Source organism: Hypanus sabinus, chromosome 3 (genome assembly GCF_030144855.1).
Source record: "Hypanus sabinus isolate sHypSab1 chromosome 3, sHypSab1.hap1, whole genome shotgun sequence".
In the NCBI taxonomy this organism is placed as follows: domain Eukaryota; kingdom Metazoa; phylum Chordata; class Chondrichthyes; order Myliobatiformes; family Dasyatidae; genus Hypanus; species Hypanus sabinus.
In genome coordinates, this window is record NC_082708.1 from 100,118,465 (window position 1) to 100,139,493 (window position 21,029).

The 21,029-nt window shown below is 38.8% G+C and overlaps 1 protein-coding gene across 5 annotated transcripts in view; it reads left to right on the plus strand.

Moving 5' to 3' along the window:
- The window catches only part of tll1 (tolloid-like 1), a 393,309-nt gene that overhangs the window by 163,432 nt on the left and 208,848 nt on the right, over positions 1-21,029 (plus strand). For all 5 annotated transcript variants that reach the window (XM_059964873.1, XM_059964872.1, XM_059964869.1 and 2 more), the window contains 3 exons: positions 5,470-5,550; positions 9,115-9,267; positions 17,128-17,245. In XM_059964873.1, the coding sequence (XP_059820856.1) occupies positions 5,470-5,550; positions 9,115-9,267; positions 17,128-17,245 (352 nt within the window). The remainder of the gene's footprint in view (positions 1-5,469; positions 5,551-9,114; positions 9,268-17,127; positions 17,246-21,029) is intronic.

The following is a 21,029-nucleotide window of genomic DNA, read 5'->3' on the forward strand; positions in this document are numbered from 1 at the left end:
AATGATGGATAAAGAGGAACCGATTTACAGATGGAGATTTAATTCAATATTATTAAAACGTCAAGATTTTTGTGATTTCATGAAAAAGCAGATTGTTTTTTTTTAGATACAAATTTACATTCAGTTGATAATAATTTTATAGTATGGGAAGCAATGAAGGCATATTTGAAAGGCCAGATAATAAGTTATACTTCTAAAATTAAGAAGGAATACATGGTAGAAATAGATCAATTGGAAAAAGAGATTACAAAATTAGAAAAATAGTTTCAAAGATATATGACAGAAGAAAAACAAAGACAACTTGTTAACAAGAAGTTACGATATAATATACTTCAGACATATCAAACAGAAAAAGCAATTATGAGAACTAAACAGAGATATTACGAACTAGGTGAAAGATCACACAAGATTTTTGCTTGGCATTTAAAAACAGACCAGATTTCCAAAATGATAAATGCAATAAATAAAATTACTTATAAACCTTTAGAAATTAATGAAACTATTTTGAACAGTATCAATCAGAATCACAAAATGATAATGTCAGGCTAGAAAGATTTTTATCACAAATAACTCTTCCAAAATTGAATATGGAAGAACAGAAGGGATTAGATATGCCTTTTACATTAAAAGAGGTTGAAGAAGCTCTAGGATCACTTTACAGTAATAAATCCCCAGGAGAAGATGGTTTTCTGCCTGAATTTTATAAAAAGTTTAAAGATTTACTAATTCCTCCTTTTGTGGAGTTAATATACCAAACGGAAAGAATGCATAAACTTCCAGAATCTTTTTCGACAGCTATTTTAATAGTATTGCCAAAAAAAGATAGAGATCCTTTAAAACCAACATCATATAGACCTATTTCTTTGTTGAATACTGACTATAAAATAATAGCAAAAATTTTATCTAATAGATTATCTAAATACTTACCAAAATTAATATATATGGATCAAACAGGATTTATCAAAAATAGACAATCGGCAGATAATGTAACTCGGTTACTTAGCATAATTCATTTGGCACAAAAGAGGGAGGAAATGAGTGTGGCAGTTACCTTAGATGCAGAAAAAGCATTTGATAGATTGGAATGGGATTTTTTATTTAAGGTATTGGAAAAATATGGATTAGGAGTATCTTTTATAAAATGGATTAAAACCATAAATACTAATCCCAAAGCTAAAGTAGTGATAAATGGTCAGATTTCAACATCATTTCAGTTAACAAGGTCAACTAGACAAGGTTGTCCATTATCACTTGCTTTATTTGTGTTGGCGATAGAACCATTAGCTGAATTAATTAGAACGGAACCAGTTATTATTGGTTTCAGAGTTAACCAGGAAGAATATAAGATTAATTTATTTGCTGACGATGTTTTGCTTTATTTAACAAACCCATTGTACTCACTGTGTAAATTATCTTCTAGATTCGGAAAAATATGGGAAAATATCAGGCTATGAAATAAATTTGGATAAAAGTGAAATTCTACCCCTTACTAAAGGAGATTATAGTCAATATTGACTAATAACTCAATTTAGATGGCTGATAAATGGTATAAAATATTTAGGTATAAGAGTTGATAATGATATAAAGAATTTATATAAATTAAAATATTTACCATTATTGAAAAAAATTCAAGAAGATCTTGATAAATGGATGACATTACCAATAACATTAGTAGGCAGAGTAAATGCTGTAAAAATGAATACATTCCCTAGATTACAATATTTATTCCAAACACTACCAATACAATTACTGCAGAAGTTTTTCAAGAGTTAAATAAATGTGTGAGGAGAAAGGTAAGATGTCAAGAATATTGTTGGAAAAATTGACATGGAAATTTGATCTAGGAGGGTTACAACTTCCAAACTTCAAGAATTATTATAAAGCAAATCAACTTAGATTTATTGCATCTTTTTTCGAGAAAGATAAACCGGCATGGATTAGAATAGAACTAGATAAAATAGGAGAAAACGTACCAGAAGATTTTATATATAAATGGGAATCTAAATGGATACGGGAAAAGAAAGAATCTCCTATATTAAAACATTTGATTGACTTATGGAATAAGATAAATGTTGACGATGAGACAAAAAAAATCTTTATTAGCAAAGAGATCTTTAATTCAAAATAGACTTATTCCCTTCACAATGGACAATCAACTTTTATATAATTGGTTTCAAAAAGGGATTAGATATATAGGAGATTGTTTTGAAGGAGGTATATTAATGTCATTTGATCAATTAAAGAATAAATACAAAATATCAAACAACACTCTTTTTTGTTATTTCCAATTAAGGGCTTGTTTAAGAGACAAATTGGGTCAAACAATGTTATTGCGGAAACCTAATGAAATAGAAACTTTAATTCAAAAAGGAAAAATTAAAAAAAATATTTCTTGTATGCATAGTTTGATTCAAAAACAGGCAATTAAACAAGGAATTCATAAGTCAAGACAAAAATGGGAAACTGATTTGAATATTAAAATTGAAGAAACAAGTTGGTCAAGACTATGTCTTGACAGTATGACAAATGTCTGGTTAAGATTAGTGCAATATAATTTTTTACATCAATTATATATTACACCACAAAAAAATAAATAAATTATACCCAAATTTATCTGATCAATGTTTCCAATGTAATCAAGAAATTGGTATTTTTTACACTCTACTTGGTCTTGTTTTAAAATTCAACCTTTTTGGACAAATTTAAGAATTTTATTGGAACACAACTTCCACATAATCCAACATTATTTTTACTAGGCGATATTGAAGGGACAAAACCAAAATCCAAATTGAATAAATATCAGAAAGAATTCATAAAAAGTGCATTGGCAGTAGCCAAAAAGGCTACTGCAATTACTTGGAAATCGGATTCATACTTAAGTATAGATCGTTGGAAGAATGAAATTTTTAGCTGCATTCTACTTGAAAAAATTACTTATAATTTAAGAGATAAATATGAAATATTTCTGAAAATTTGGTGCCCTTATTTACCAAAGATAGGATTAAATATATAGGTGCTCCGAAGATAAAATTATTGGTTATCTGGGGAAAGAAATAAATATTTATACTAAAGCTATTATGAACTCCATGGAGCATGTGGGGATCTTCCGATATCCAGGCATTCTTTCTTTCTTTCTTTTTTTTTCTCTCTTTTTTTCTCTGTCTATAGGGATATGTTAGGGGGGAGGGAGGAAGGGTTGATAATTTTTTTTATATAGTTTTTTTCCTTCTGTAACCTATTTGAAAATTCAATTAAAAAAATTTATTAAAAAAAGTGATTCATGCAAACTCGATTTCAAAGTTTAAGTGAAGAATGGATAGGTACGTAGATGGTAGGGGTATGGAGAGCTATGGTCCCAGTGCAGGGTGATGTGAGTAGACAGTTTAAATGGTTTTGTGCAGACTAGATGGCCTGAATGGTCTGCTTGTGAGCTGTACTTCTGTATGACTCTAGCCTCTCCAAGTTTTCAGCACTTAACCAGTTGAAAAATTATGCATCATATAACTCAACCAGGGCTGCAGAGTTAGAAGTTTTGTTGTTGGAATTGTGTGTTAGTGTATCATTGATGAATTGTTATGCTGTTCCCCTGTGCTTTAACTGATGAGCAACCCTACATACCAGATTTGACTACTCCAATTTTCTTTATCTCAATGGAGGTATAGTAGTCCTCAGCACTTGGTATTTTTAGACATTGGTGATTGGATCTATCATAGTTCCCAGGCCGAATACTTTAACAGCTCTGAGTCTAGATTCTTTGGCAAAAAACCTGGAATAATGAATTATTATTATTTGTATCAAGTGATGATACAAAGAGAGTAATCAATTGTCAAAAAAGATAGTAAAATGTAAAGAATTAAAGTGCATTCTGATGACAGTAAATGAATATCATAAAATTGTAATAATTTTGATTTTGAAGTCTTTTTTTCTTTAGATCAAGTCGTGTCAATTACATTACATGTGCAGCGTTCAGTGAGTTATGTGTTAGTAATGTTGCTGTTAATTTTTATTTACACTCAATGTGAACTAATTGGAGATGAAGAATGACATTTCAACAGGTTCCATAACAAGTGCACAATTTACACTAGAAGTGGAAAAGGAAAAAGCTTATTCTCTTGGGCAAATTACAGTACTTATTGCAGCACAAAATAAAAATTCATATATTCATACCAGGTTGCACAGTAGCATAATGGTTAGCACAACAGTTTACAGTACCAGCAACCCAGGTTCTATTCCTGTCGCTGTCTGTAAGGTGTTTGCACATTCTCCCTGTGACAGTGTGGGTTTCCTCTTGGTGCTCCGGTTTCCTCCCTCAGTGCAAAGATGTACCAGTTGGGTAGGTTAATAGGTCATTGTAAATTGTCCCATGATTAGGCTGGGATTAAATCAGGGATTGCTGGGCCGTGTGGCTTGAAGGTGCGGAGGGACTTATTCTGTGCTGTATCTCAATAAATAAATATGTACAAATGGGAGAATACGGCATTGAGATCAACAATGTCTTCTAAGTGTTAAGGCTGTTAGTTAATATTCCAATCAGCCTTTCCAGCTGGAGCATATTATGCTCATGACAGTTTTGGTGTCCTGCTCGAAGTTTATCCTAAAACCAACATCATCACAGATTCCTCCCAGAGCTAATTGACTGAATTATTTGGTTGCCACATTGTGTTACACAACAGCCATAACCATTTAATGATCTACTTTCTTTGAAAGATGTAAAACCAGCTACGTATAGGTCATTCTGTTCTTTCTATTATAAAAATAGTTATTTTTATTTGGGTAGCAATGCCATAAATATATCACACTTGCATGTATAGTTTAAATTATTATTATTCTAATACAATAATTTGATGCTGATGTATTGAGCTTGCTACAGTTTACACAAATCTTTCTGTATCCAGTTGATTCTGCAGTTAAGACAGTGAAAAAAACTGAATAAAATAATGCTTGCATTTTCAGATTGAAATATCTCAAAGCAATTTTTCTCAGTAGATATAACTGATATTTTTGAACAGACAAATATAGCTGACATTTTATACAAATACTCACAAGCAATAAGATGAATGGGCAGCCAGATTATTTTAGCTGATGTTGATTGAGGGAAAAAACATTGGCTAGGAGACTGGAGTTCCTTGACCTACTTCAATAGAACCTTTTGTCAGGCGTTTAATATTGACATCTCCTCTAAGGAGGCTATAGAACTTCCTCAGAGCTACTTTGGAGAGTCAACATTGAAGTTCCTGTGCCACTGTGAAATTATAATCTGTTGAACCAGAGGAAAAGCTTTTATTAGCTAAGTTGCACTGTTGCAAGGTTTTCATTTCATTCAAAACTTATTCCATAGACACCTATATTCTTATGAATCTAGACTGTGAGCTTGAATATAATCTCCTTTCTTGAATTATATTAAAGTTATCCTGTGTGCTCAGCTCTGTATCGATCCTAAGTGTTGCTATCTCTTTTTTATTTTTAAAGGTGGGTCTGGAGAACATAGAGTTTCTAAAAAGAAGGGAGCAGTTTTTCAACTTATAGATCGGATACTAAGATTGGGAGCAGGTATGAGTTAACTGTCTTTTCTTTAATGATGTCAATATAATAATTTGCTACTTATTTTAAAGTATTAGATGGAAAATTGATTTAAACTTTTTTAGTGCACTAAGACTGTGTTGGGTGCAGTGTGAGTACAACACCAGAGCCTCAGAGTAGCAAGCAATTCATGAAGTGTACAGCATCAGAAGCATCAGAATTGTGGGTAAGGAGCTGCCTTCCAGTTGCCAAGGGGAGCACCGATAGCCATCAAAATCCATCAACAAGGTGTTGAAAAGGGAGCAAATGTACTGCATGTAACTAAAAGGCAATTATATCGGGTTTCTGACTATGTTTTCTTTGAGTAATATGTAATTCTGTTTTCATGTACAATTACTAAGATGTTTCTTAAGTAGAGCTGAGTCTCTGCTTTCAGCTGCTGGAGTATGCTATTTAATTAGTAGGGAGTACCTCCCAATGCATGGCACATGAAAGTCAGCTGATGAATGAGCCTGTCACTGACTTAAAGGTGATTCTTCCCTTGCAATTATTTTTCTTGCTTGGTGTGCTCTTGAAAGACTTTGAATAGCATTCAATGAAGGCAAGGTCCCAAACAGAGGTTAAGGGAAGTACAGTAAATGCTACAGCCACTCAATAGTGTCTGTTGTCTCAGAGGTTCATATCTGTGTGGCTGTAAGCTGTGAGAGGTGGCGAGGTGTTGTTCGAGTGTTTCCTTGAGCAGGGAAGTATGCAAATTTAATTTGCTGGAAGTAGAATGAAAAGTTAATGTTTCTTCCTTGGAATCTTATTTACTGATTGTCTATTATGTATCATGGTCTGGTCAACTGATTTGATGGCTTCAACAAACACAATATGAGTTCTGCAAAGATTGTCTCCTTTCTGATTGACAGTAGACTTAATTGGCTTGAAATAAGAGATCTTGCCTGAAATCTTTATGAAATTCTGTGATCCACATAGAGATGCCCACAACATTCAGTTGCATTAGCAACAATGATGAATATGGATTGTCAGTGCAATTTGTTTCACAGAACAAAGTATTTGACCATTGTTAACATTAACTGAATAGAATATGTCCAAGGAAAACAGATTGTGTGCAGAGTTCAAAAATGCTTTAAATGAAGTGTCTTCCTTGTGGAAATTGAAACACATTGCAATAAGACAGATAACTAGAGCAGGGATTAATTCAGTATTGTGTTATGAGTAGCAATTGTGCCTCATCCTGGATCACTGCAGTGTATGGGCTGCGATATGGATAGGGAATGGGAATAGCTTCACGTCTGGTGTGAAGAGTATCAGTGATCACATTGAATGCTAGTGGAGAAATTTTCCTTTAATTTCCAAATCTCTGAGAGTAAAGATAGGTTGATACTGAGGAGAATAATCCAGGTCTTATTGTTACTGATGAAGCCTGCCCACGGCTTCTCTTGCTGGCTTACAGGAAGTTGAGATAATCATGACCTTAGCCTCCACTTGAGAAAAGTCTACAATGAGGAACAAATTCACCTGCAGGTCATGTGTTTCAGCCTTTGAGTATGTGTTGGCACATTTCTGGTGAGAATTTGAGAGGATATTACTTTTTGAAAACTCTCTTGTGTGGTATTTCTTTTTCATCTATCCATTATTGTATTTTCTGCCCTTGAGCAGAAATTTTCATTTAAAAAATGCTGTCAACAATATAACCATTGAGGCAACCAATGAATGAGTTGCTCAGTAGCTGCTGCAAAAAGCTTTTGCTATTATGAATAAGAATTTCTCGGCTTCCAGCTTGGTACAAGTATCAATTTTAACTGACATTTCGATGGCAAACTCCACCATCTTAAACAGGCCATGCTTAGTCTAGTGGTGTGTGTATATATATATATCCATACCCATTGTCCGTCCCTTCTGATTGGTTAGTCCTCAACCAATCAGGTTCCTGCTGTCTCACCTTGTTTATAATCAAATTCCAGTTCTTACTTAGAGTGAGGTCTTGATCTTTGTTAAAACTCTTTTCCTCTAGTTATATTTCAATGGCTTCCTTCACCAGGTGGTCCCAAAAGCCAGTGGCGTGGCACAGTAGTTTTGTGCCATCAAAGTGAATCCTAAGGTCATTGCGAATGCAGTGGTCTGCTCCTGCCGATTTCTCTGGATAACCCAAATGAATGCAACTCCTATGCTCTTTGCACGTTTACACCGTGCATCCTGTCTTGCTGATATACTGTACTCTGCATTCACAGGGGATCCTGCAAACACCAGCCAACCTGAGCCCCACGTTGCTTTTGATCTGTGTAACATACTGGTTGAGGACTAACCAATCAGGAAGCATGGATGATGGGGGTATATATAGATTAGATTCAATTTTACTGTCGCTGTGCCAAGTACAAATACAAAGCCAAACGAAATGCAGTTAGCATCTAACGAGAAATGCAAAGAATAGTGTTATTTACAAAATAACTGCGAATAAAAAGTAAGTGCTACAGCACACAAATATAAAAGTACTGAGACAGTACAATATGAGTGCAATACTGCTTAGCACTGTGATGTGAGGTTCAGCAGGGTCACAACCTCAGGGAAGAAGCTCTTCCTGTGCCGGCTGGTGTGGGAGTGGAGGCTCCTGTAGCGCCTACCGGATGGGAGGAGAGTAAAAAGTCCATGGTTAGGGTGAGATGCATCCTTGATAATGCTTTTCATCCTGCCCAGGTAGCGTTTATGGTAGATGTTCTCAATGGTGGGCAATTGGGTGCCGATAATCCGCTGGGCAGTTTTCACCACCCACTGGAGTGCTTTGCGGTCTGATACAGGACAATTGCCATACCACACTGAGATGCATTTGGTGAGTATGCTCTCAATGGTACAGCGGTAAAAGTACGTTAGTATCCTGGGACAGAGGTGAGCTTTCTTGATGCTCCACGGGAAATAAAGGCCCTGTTGTGCCTTTTTGATCACCACAGGACTAGACATTTTCAGGCATCATCCTTGATGAAGATGGCAGAGTTTGTCATTGAAAGGTCAGTTAAAATTGATACCTGTACCTGGCTGAAAGCCCGATTTAGAGTTTATTCATCATATATGCCAGAAAAGCACTAAATCCTTTTTCAGTTTTCCTATTAGTTTGAGAACACTGAGGATTTCAGAAGATAGACAGTTTGTTCTTAAAATGCCTTGTAAACCGTCTTGATGCCAGCAGAGTGGTGCTTTAAATGAAGTTTAAATGCAAATTGATTTTTGTTGCTTGTAGTTGAAAATTCCAATTTATACTGGGTGGCTTAAAATTTCTGCTGCACAATAGTTACGATTGTTAAGTATAAACGTGATTCTGAGAAAGATACTGATGTGCTGTTTGAAATTTTAACTATAAGTGCACGATGTGCCTGGTCCAGTATTGCAATTTTCACCGAGATTATCTGTAACTTGACTTATTCCTTGTTAAATCACTGTGAATGACATACTGTAGAACAGAAAGTTTATCACTATGCAATCCAATTTCAACCAGGTTCTGAAAAATAATTTAACAAATCGTAATTATTGTGCACTTGTTACATTGTGGTTGGAGAATATTCATAACAAAACTGATGAAAAAACAATTAATTCCAGACAGTGATCAAAATACAACCGACATAGAAAAGAATAACTCAGAGAACTTAAGACAGAGTGAAAAGAAAAGGGTTCCCAGAGCTGCAACATCTCGTGCTGAGAGAATTTGGCCCGGGGGTGTTATACCATATGTTATTGGAGGGAACTTCACTGGTAAGAGTTGCTGATGTTTATTTGAAATTAATTTTTTTAATTACTTTTTGTCACATTGCACATTGCTCTCCCAGATATTGACTTATTGCAATTTACTGTCTTATATTTTCTCTCCCATATTTTAAATTAAGATTGGGTAAATATTGCTGTATTTATATGGATGTTCTAGAAAGATCCACATTGCCATATAATATATTACTCACTTTATTTTAAAACATCACTGCATTATTTGAAGAACCTACTGAATTACTATTAAGTGAATTCAATTGTAATCTGAAAGGCTCAACAGTGACACCTTTGGCAGGGTAATGAGCTGTTCTGCTGCTGAGAGGACAAAACTTCCCAAATATTTTCTCGCTGACATCCAATTACCAACTTTCTGGACCTCTCTCCTACATTCTAATTAATAGCCATACTTTTTTCATAACGTTATAAGGTAATGGTCTGAATTTTGTATTCAGACAATTACTGCTGAAGTTATCAGCTTTTTCACGTGGCACAGTAGTAATATTAGCATTGCTAGTTAGTAAACCTACACCTGGATTCTAGCTGTCTGAACGCCTCGATGCACAGAGTTGACTTTTGACTTTAGCTTTGATGGCAGGCCATGTAATTGTAGAGGGTGGATTGCTCTTTTGGAGGGCAGCGGCCTTTGAACATAGAACAAAGTTCAGGATCTTTTGGTACTACTATAGCCTCCCAAAAGAAATGGCTGCCTTCAGTGTTCTATAATGATGGCATTTTGGTATGTAGTAGGTCCAATATCCTTATCCATTTTTGTGTAGTGATAAAACTGATAATGCTGTTAGCACTTATGTGTTGGCATTGACAAAAACGATGCTGCCAAAATAAAGTGAGGCATTGTTGGTTATTTTGTAAATCATGTATCAACCTATGCAATGCTGATGCATTGATGCAAATGGTGTTCTCTTCTAGATAGTAGAAGTGCAAGTGTGGCCTAGCTGTCAAGGTGCGGTTGGTATGCAGGGCGGCATAGCAGTGAAACCAGTAGTGCCACTGTCTCTCGTTGCAGACACCTAAGCTCAATCCTGAACTTGGTTGCTACCTGTATTGATTTGGCAATTGCGAATTTCTTCTGGATGTTCCAGTTTCCTTCCTTATCTCAAAGTTGTGCAGATGGGTAGGTTTAACTGGCCATTGTAAATTACCCCTAGTATGCATCTGAGTGGTAGAATTTGGAGAGTTTTCAGGAGCAACATACATAAAATGCTGGAGGAACTCAGCAGGCCAAGCAACAGTGAGGAAAAGGGTACAGTTGACATTTTGGGCTGAGATGTCGACTGTACTCTTTGCCTAGATTCTGCCTGGTCTGCCGAGTTCCTCCTGCATCTTGTGTGTGTTGCTTGGATTTACAGCATCTGCAGATTGTGTTTTGTTTGTGATTGGGGGTTTCGAGGAGAATGTGTGGAGAATTTTTTTAAAAAAGAAAGAAGCTTATTAAATATTTAGGAGGAAAGGATCTGACAGGGCTCTATAGAGCATTACAACATAACCAAAAGAAAAAAGCTAAAGCATCAATTCAAGGGGGTGTGAGAAGGGTTTGGTGAGTAGGACTGAGGGAAATCCCAAAGTGCTCCACATGTATGCAAAGAACAGGATGACTCGAGTGAGGATGGGACTGATCAGGGATTAAATAAGAAATATGTCCTGAGTACGAGGAGGTAAGGGAAGTCTTTAATGAAAATTTTGCTTCAGAAGTGACTAGTGAGAGGGACATTAACATCTGTGTGTGTGGCATAAAACAGGCTGAACATGTTGATATTAAGAATGAGGATGCGCTGAAACTTTTGAAGAGCATTTAGATGTTTAAGTCCCCAGGGCCAGATGGGATATATCCCAGTTTACTATGGGAAGTGAGGGAGAGTTTGCTGCACCTTTGGTGATAATCATTGCATCCTCACTGGCCACAGGAGAAGTACCAGGTGATTGGAGGGAGGTAAATATTCCTTTGTTCAAGAAAGGGAGTAGGGATAAATGGTACTTGTAGATTGTTAAGTCTTTCTTCAGTGGTGAGCAAATTTTTGGAGAAGATTCTTAGAGGCAGGATTTATGAGCTTTGGTGAAGCATAGTCTGGTTAGGGATAGTCAGCAGAACTGTGAGGGGCAGCTCATGCCTCAGGATTGAATTCTTTGACAATGTAACAATGCACATTTATAAATGTAGGGCACTGGATGGATTTTAGTAAGGTGTTCAATAAGGTTCTCTCATTCAGAAAGCTAGGTCACATGGTTCTAGGGAAATTTCGCTGTATGGTTTCAAAATTGGCTTGCCAATAGAAGGCAGAGAGTGGTAGTACATCGAGCCTATTCTGCCTGGAGGTCAGTGACCAGTGGTGTTCTGCGACCCCTGCTGTTTGTGATTTTTATAAATGATTTGGATGAGGAAGTGGAAAGGTGGGCTAGTAAGTTTGCAGATGACACGAAAGTTGGTGGAATTTTAGATAGTTTGGATGGTTGTTAAGCTTGCAGTGGGATATTGACAGAATGCATAGCTAGTCTGAGAACTGGCAGGTCAAGTTCATTCTAGAAAAGTGTAAAGTGATTCATCTGAAGGTAGAATACAGGGTTAATGGCAGTGTTCCTAACAATGTAGTGGAGCAGAGGGATCTAGAAGAATACGTCCATAGACCTCCGAAAATTGCAGTACATCGCATGTTGATAGGATGATTAAAAAGGTGTATGATGTGTTCACATTCATTAGTCAGAAGACTGAGTTTGAGTCATGAGGTAATGTTGCAGCTTTATAAAGCCCAGATCAGGCCATGTTTGGAATATTGTGATAAGTTGTGGTCACCTCATTATGGAAGCATTAGAGACGATGCAGAGGAGATTTGCCAGGATGCTGCCTGAACTAGAGTGCATGTCTTTGAAGATAGGTTGAGCGAGTTAGGACTTTTCTCTTTAGAGTGAAGGAGAATGAGAGCAGACTTGATAGAGGTGTGCAAGACACATAGAGTGGCTAGCCAGAGACATTATTCCACCACCCCCCCCCACCCCAATGTGGAAGTGACTAATACAAAGGGTCATAATTTTAAGGTGATTAGAGGAAAGTATAAGGGGGATGTCAAAACAAAGTGCTTTACACATGGAGTGGTGGGTGCATGGAACACTGCTAGGGTGGCGGTAGAAGCAAATGCATTAGAGACATTTCACAAAAAAAGGTTAGCACAATGTTGTGGGCTGGAGAACCTTTACTGTAATGTTCTGTGTCTGTAAATGGATGGTTGATGCTCAGCATGAACTCACTGTTTCCATGCTTTATCTCCCAATGATTCAATGAGACAGCTGCTCCAAAAATTTAGGACCTGTTTAATAGATGGAAAGTCAACTTGAGTTCCGAAAACTCATTGAAATGTTCATGATCAAGGCCATTGAATCAGCTATTTCCTATTGTTAAATTGCCATTCAGTTTTCTAATTTCTAGGTTTTACTCTTAAGTCCCAGAGTCTCCATTCACTATTTATAGTTGGTATGGTGTGGGAGGATTTGGGACATAGGCCATTTATTTCTGTTACTTCTGAACTTAAATTTCTAATTAAAGAGGGCAAACACATTGTTTCTGGACATTTCATTGAATAACACAACAAAAATTGAATTTATTTTCTTTGAGTGGCTTCAGGTAACAACGTGTCCACTGAACAAACATATGATGTAAATTATATCTTTTAGTAGTCTGTTTTGATTTTTGTGTGGGAAGAGCAGTTGGTGTATTTATAAATAATTTGAATGTTGGCCATCCTGAGGGATCAGGACAGTAATAGGAAAATCATCTGGCTGTGTTGAGTGGACAGACTAACTAACTTGATAGACTGATGGCACATCACAGCTCACCTCACCTGGTGCTTCAATATCACTTCCCTCAATAAGGAGCCCCTCTACATCTCTAAAAGATTGAGGAAAGCAAGGCTCTCCCCAGTAACCGATCTTAACTGCGTTTTACAGGAGCAACATTGAAACATAGAAAACCTACAGCACAATACAGGCCCTTCGGCCCACAAAGTTGTGCCAAACATGGCCCTGCCTTAGAAATTACTAGGGTTACCCATAGCCCTCTATTTTATGAAGCTCCATGTACCTATCTAAAAGCCTCTTAAAAGACCCTATCATATCCGCTTCCACCACCATTGCTGGCAGACCGTTCCACGCACTCACCACTCTCTGAGTAAAAAACTTACCCCAGACATCTCTTCTGTACCTACTCCCCAGCACATTGTCCTCTTGTGGCAACCATTTTAGCCCTGGGAAAGAGCCTCTGACTATCCACACGATCAATGCCTCTTATCATCTTGTCCACTTCTATCAGGTCACCTCTCATCCTCCTTTGTTCCAGGGAGAAAAGGCCGAGTTTACTCAACCTATTCTCATAAGGCAGCTCCCCAATCCAGGAAATATCCTTGTAAATCTCCTCTGCACCCTTTCTATGGCTTCCACATCCTTCCTGTAGTGAGGCAACCAAAACTGAGCACGGTTCTCCAAATGGGGTCTGACCAAGAGTCTTACCATTAATACTATATTCTGCCATCATATTTGACCTACCAAAATGAACCACTTCACACTTATCTGGGTTGAATTCCATCTGCCACTTCTCAGCCCTGTTTTGCATGTATTAATATCCCGCTGTAAACTCTATCAGCCCTCCACACTATCCACAACACCTCCAACCTTTGTGTCATCAGCAAACTTACTAAGCCATTCCTCCACTTCCTCATCCAGGTCAATTATAAAAATCACAAAGAGTAATAGTCCCAGAACAGATCCCCGAGGCACACCACTGTTGACCGACCTCCATGCAGAGTATGACCCGTCTACAGCCATTCTTTGCCTTCTGTAGGCGAGCCAGTTCTGGATCCACAAAGCAATGTCCCCTTGGATCCCATGCCTCCTTACTTTCTCAATAAGCCTTGCCTCAAATGTCTTGCTGAAATCCATGTGCACTACATGTACTGCTCTTCCTTCATCAATGTGTTTAGTCACATCCTCAAAAAATTCAATCAGGTTCGTAAGGCATGACCTGCCCTTGACAAAGCCATGCTCACTAATCCTAATCATATTATACCTCTCCAAATGTTCATAAATCCTGCCTCTCAGGATCTTCTCCATCAACTTACCAACCACTGAAGTAAGACTCACTGGTCTATAATTTCCTGGACTATCTTTACTCCCTTTCTTGAATAAGGGAACAACATCCGCAACACTCCAATCCTCTGGAACCTCCTTTCCCCATTGATGATGCAAAGATCATCGCCGGAGGTTCAGCAATCTCCTCCCTCACCTCCCACAGTAGCCTGGGGTACATTTCGTCCAGTCCCAGCAACTTATCCAATTTGATGCTTTCCAAAAGCTCCAGCATTTCCTCTTTCCTAATATCTGCATGCTCAAGCTTTTCAGTCTGCTGCAAGTCATCACTACAATCACTAAGATCCTTTTCCATAGTGAATACTGAAGTAAAGTGTTCATTAAGTACCTCTGCTATTTCCTCCAGTTCCATACACACTTTCCCACTGTCACACTTGATAGGTCCTATTCTTTCACATCTTATCCTCTTGATCTTCACATACTGTAGAATGCCTTGGGGTTTTCTTTAATTCTACCTGCCAAGGCCTCCTCATGGCGCCTTCTGGTTCTCATAAATTCCTTCTTAAGCTCCTTCCTTGTAGCCTTATAATCTTCTAGATCTCTAACATTACCTAGCTCTCTGAACCTTTTGTAAGCTTTTCTTTTCTTCTCAACTAGATTTATTACAGCCTTTGTACACCACAGTTCCTGTACCTTACCATAACTTCCCTGTCTCATTGGAAACTACCTATACAGAACTCTACACAAATATCCCCTGAATATTTGCCACATTCCTTCTGTACTTTTCCCTGAGAACATCAGTTTCCAATTTAAACCAATTTCCTGCCTGATAGCCTCATAATTCCCCTTACTCCAATTAAATGCTTTTCTAACTTGTCTGTTCCTATCTCTCTCCAAGGCTATTGTAAAGGAGATAGAATTATGATCACTCTCTCCAAAATGCTCTCCCACTAAGAGACCTGACACCTGACCAGGTTCATTTCCCAATACCAGATCAAGTACAGTCTCTCCTCTTGAAGGCTTATCTACATACTGTGTCAAGAAACCTTCCTGAGCACACCTAACAACTCCACCCCATCTAAACCCCTTGCTCTAGGGAGATGCCAATCGATATTTGGAAAATTAAAATCTCCCAGCATGACAACTCTGTTATTATTACACCTATCCAGGATCTGTTTCCCTATCTGCTCCTCGATATCCCTCTTACTATTGGGCAGCCTATAAAAAAACACCCAGTAAAGTTATTGACCCTTTCCTGTTCCTCACCTCCACCCACAGAGACTCCGTAGACAATCCCTCCATGGCGACCACCTTTTCTGCAGCCGTGACACTATCTCTGATCAACAGTGCCACGCCCCCACCTCTTTTGCCTCCCTCCCTGTCCTTTCTGAAGCATCTAAAACCCAACACTTGAAGTAACCATTCCTGTCCCTGAGCCATCCAAGTCTCTGTAATGGCCACCACATCATATCTCCAAGTACTGATCCACGGTCTAAGTTCATTTGCTTTGTTCACAACACTCCTTGCATTAAAATAGACACATTTCAAGCCTTCGGTCTGAGTGCGTCTCTTCTCTATCACCTGTCTATCCTTCCTCTCGCACTGCCTACAAGCTTTCTCTATTTGTGAGCTTTAACCTCCTCCTTCTCAGTGTCTTCAGTTCCCACCCCCCAACAATTCTCGTTTAACTGCATCTCCATCTGGTATGGGAGCAGTCGAGCATTGGACCAAAAGTCCCTACAAAGGACTGTGAGAACAACTGAGAGGATCATAGGGTCTGTCTACCATCTATCAGGGATATTTATCATTAACAATGCATATTCAAGGATCCTCATTGACATTCTCCCATCAGGGAATATGCTCTGATGCATAAAGACGTGAACATTCAGGGTGGGAAATAGCTTCTTCACTCAGGACATTGGGCTTCTGAACTCCCTGCTGCTTCGCATTCCAAGTGTCACTGGATAATTTGTACTATACCCTGCAAAATTTAATTTATGCACTTTATTTTATCTATGTGCATTTCATCTGTAGATCTAATTCTTACTTCCCTAAGTTATTGTGTGCTATAGGTATGCTACTGTGCTTTACAGCCTGGTCCGAAGAAATGTTGCCTTGTCTGTTGCTATACAAGTAGTTAAATGACAATAAACTTGACTTGTTGACAAAATGGCTCTGCTATCCAAGCACATGGAATGAAATAAGCATTCAAGAATACAGCAAGATGTGTCCATTGCATAGTAATAATCACTTTATCCAGGATTTAATTGACAGCATTGTTTCATCATCTTTCACTCCATGGGGAATCAAGGGATAGGGATTTAAGTCAGGCAAGTGGCATAGGGGGTGAAAGATCAGCCATGAATGGTGGTGCAGGTTGGAGGGGCCATGTAGCCTACTCCCCTTTAGAATCAGAATAGGCAACTTGCTTCCTTGTGTCTGCACAAACGTTTAGTAAGGTGTGATTTTGATATGTTAAAGGCAACGGACAAGTTAGCTTGAAATCCAACCAATAGATGGTGTTTCTGCAGAGTGCCATTCAAATTTACACAAAGGCAACCTGGTTGGCCAATGATATTTTGTTAACACAAAGAATTTAATTTCTTGAATCTAGTTTCCTTATGAACTGTGCACTCAGTTCTTGCTTGCAGTAGAAAATTGGGTTGTTGTATTGTTCGGATAAATTTAAAATAAAGTCAATGAAAGTACCTGCTGAGCGTGCTGTGTGATGTACTTTCTCACTGAGTGTTCTAACTCCTCTAGGTAGCCAGCGGGCAATGTTCAAACAGGCCATGCGACACTGGGAGAAGCACACATGCGTTACTTTCATCGAACGAGCAGAAGAAGAAAGTTACATTGTCTTTACATATAGGCCATGTGGGTAAGCCAAAGCTGCTTTTCTCCCCTCCCTGTCAATGGTTGCAAATTCTCCACAAATTGGACCTAATATATTAAGGTGTAAATTCAATATTCACTCTGTAATGTGAGACCGCAGCTGCTTGAAAGGCCACAAGGGGTTCTTTGTGATAAGTGGATGAAATGTGTTTAGCAACCGTCAATTAGCCATACTTCATGGGATTTTTTCAGCCCTAATCCCTTTGCAACCATTTGTTTCTTTCTGTACAAGGAACATTTTTTGGCGGAGTACAAATCTTAAAATACCTGCTCTGTCATTATTTGCTTCCCACCATTTGTTGATCTTTGCCTGGCACTGTTGCCAAGATAGCATGAAGTGGAATCACCGCCTGCTTCAATTTGACTTGGAAGAGAGCTGCTGGCTCACAGCTCACATGGATGTCGCTTTGTAAGCTGACATTTAGCAGATATAAGCATGCCTACTAAAGTTTACCTTTAGTTTATTGTGCTTGTCAGATGTTACTCTGTACCATTTTAAACTATATACATAATGCTGCACTTCTAAACAAAAGTGGAAGGTGCTTGGATAAAGGATAATGACTAACCCTGAACAGATGGAGTCTAACTGAGAAATCATTTCCATCACATGTGTTTCAAGTAGATTTTTAGATGAAGCCATATTCATGTTAAAGTGAATAGTGGTTGTTTTATTCACATAATACATTAATTTCTGGCACCTTTTTGGGCTTTCTATTCAGACCCTTAGCAAACCGCAGGTGTTTTCCCACACTGTCTCTTGCTTTTCGTGCTCTCACACCTATCGTTTGCTAATTCCACACTCACTCTGACATCATTGAACTGTGTTTAACTCCAGTTTGGAATGGTAGGGTGACTATCTGGAGTTCAGTGCCATGTTTATTCAATACCTGTCTTTTCCCAAAGATGTACTTTATTCATAATTTTTTACAGTAAATGCAATCAGGACATATGCACAGTGGATTATGGTTAATTGGGCATCAGTTAATCGTGTGAGTCACTTATTTGGGACATAGAATAAAATCTAATTGCGAAAGTAGCCAGGATTCCCTTCATTTTTTGGGGACACTATACTGCTTAATTGTGACAGGAGACTGCTGACAACCATTTTCTAATTAACTTCAGACTTGTATTGCCGTTAGACACTACACCATGCTTAGAGCAAACAGTTTAAAATAGCATCAATTATGAGGGCTCCTGTTTAAAAAGCAGCTTTTGATAATTGGTGAGAAATAAGCGGTAAGACCATTCTATTTTGCTTAAGCATTCAAGCTTGGAGACGCCAGAAATGGCCAGGAGTGAAAATAAAATGATTTCACTACTTCAACAAGTTAGGAACTATGAATGATTTGAATGTATCAACGATCATCTTTAATGTTACAATAAAAATTAAGATTTGGATAATCTAATTGTCAAAAATTGTATGAAGGCAGATATCTACACTAGGCGACAATGCTGATTTTGTTAATTTGAGCTCTGTTGTCCAGGGTTGACCATGGATATTATATTTGAGCTGTCTGGTGCTCATGTTGCAAGCTCCCCCTCTCCATGCATCTGATGAACCCAAAGGAAAGGCAGAGATCGATACAATTTGGTACCAGCAGCATCCTAGGAGTTGCCGGTCAACAATGTAGGACTGTCTTAGGGATTAGAGCTCTGGATTTTTCCCTTGGGGTTTACTCCTGAAATCTCCCCCATGAGTGGGTATTGCTGCAAGGCAGCAGAGGTTTGAAATCAGTGTTTTCCTTCTCCTAGATGATCCACCAACTGTGGCTGACAAGCCCCATCAGACCGAAGTGACTGGGTTTAAGGCAGCAGTAACCAGTCTTGGCCCCCTCTCACGTCAGTAGAAACGGTTCCGCCAGGCTTCATAGCTGAGCTACATGTGAAGGCCAGGAGCTTGGTTATCAGAGGCTATTTGAGGTGCATACCATTAGGAGCATTTAACGGTAGTGGGAACGTCCCCATTACCACCCCTGGCTAATTTACAGTCAATCACAAGAACGTGGCAACGTACACTCAGCTCTCACCTCTGCCTCCAAGTAGCTGTTTCCATGCGACAGTGGGCAGACCCTGGTACACCACTTGGACAGATGGGCTGTGCCAGGTGAGGGTAGCCTAGATGTCTTGTACCCTGGTGAGATAGGAACATGCCTGTCCTAGCGTATGAAGTCAGCTCCAGTGGGCTGGGCAGATGAGATCCAATAGCCAGGAAGATGGTTCTGCAATGCTCTAGAGAGTGAAGGACAAGACGTGGCAGAGAAATAGTCATGGTCAATCACTGCAAACAAAGAAGATCCCAGTTGTGGTGATCTTCGTACCACTGAACCCAGACTTCTGAGGTCAAGAGAGTGGAACTGCCCCAGTGCATTTCCACTTTAAAAACTCCCCTGCACAGTTTTCCTGTCGTCATCAGACACGATGGACAAACACCAAACCAACTGCTGAGAACTAACATACAGTTTCATTGTACCACAGTAGTATTGGTACCACATTTTCAATGTCTCATTGCTCTGGTTGAAAGTTCCCATGTACTTCAAAAGGGTAACAGTTATACCAGTGCCCAAGAAGAGTAGTGTGAGCTGCCTTAATGACTATCGTACTGTTACATTCACATCTACAGTGATGAAATGCTTTGAGAGGTTGGTCATGATCAGAATCAACTCCTGCCTCAGCAAGGACGTGGACCCACTGCAATTTGCCTGTTGCCACAATAGGTCTATGGCAGATGTGATCTCAATGCTCTTCATGGTCTTAGATCACCTGGACAATACAATCACCTGTATCAGGATTCTGTTCATCGTCTATAGGCCAGTGTTGGACACGATCATTCCTACAGTCTTGATCAACAAGTTACGGGACCTGGGCTTCTAAACCTTTCCCCTCAACTGAATCCTCAACTTCCTACTGGAAGACCACTACCTGTGCGAATCGGTATTAATATCTCCCTCTTCACTGACGATTAACATTGGTGCACCTCAAGGATGTGTGCTTAGCCCACTGCTCTACTGTCTCAATGCCCATGACTATGTGGCTAGGCATAGCTCAAAGGCCATTTATAAACTTGCTGATGACACACCCATTTTTGATAAAATCTCAGATGGAGACAGAAAGGTGTACCAGAGCGAGATATGCGGCTAATTGAGTGGTATTACAGCAACAGCCTTGCACTTACCGTCAGTAAGACCAAAGAGCTGACTGTGGACTTCAGAAAGGGTAGGACGAGGGAATGCAAACCAATCCTCATAGAGGAATCAGAGGTGGTGAGCGTCAGCAGCTTCAAGTTCCTGGGTGTCAAGATCTCTGAGGATCTCACCTGGTCCCAACATAGCGATGCAGTTATAAAGAAGGCACAATGGTGGCTATATTTCATTAGGAGTTTGAGGAGATTTGGTTTATCCGGTAAGAAAGTTGAAGACTTCTACAGATGTACTATGGAGAATATTCTGACAGGCTGTATCACTGTCTGGTATGGGATGGGGCTACTGTACAGGATTGAAAGAAGCTACAGAAAACTGTAAAATTAGTCATCTCCATCTTGGGTACTAGTCATTATAGTATCCAAGATATCTTCAAGGAACAGTACTTAAGAAAGATAGCGTCCATTGTTAAGGACCCCCATCATCTAGGGCATGCCCTCTTCTCACTGTTACCATCAGGAAGGAGGTAGAGAAGCCTAAAGGCACACACTCAGCAATTCAGGAACTGCTTCTTCCCCTCTGACATCTGATTCCTAAATGGACATTGAACTTATGAACACTATTTCACTTTTA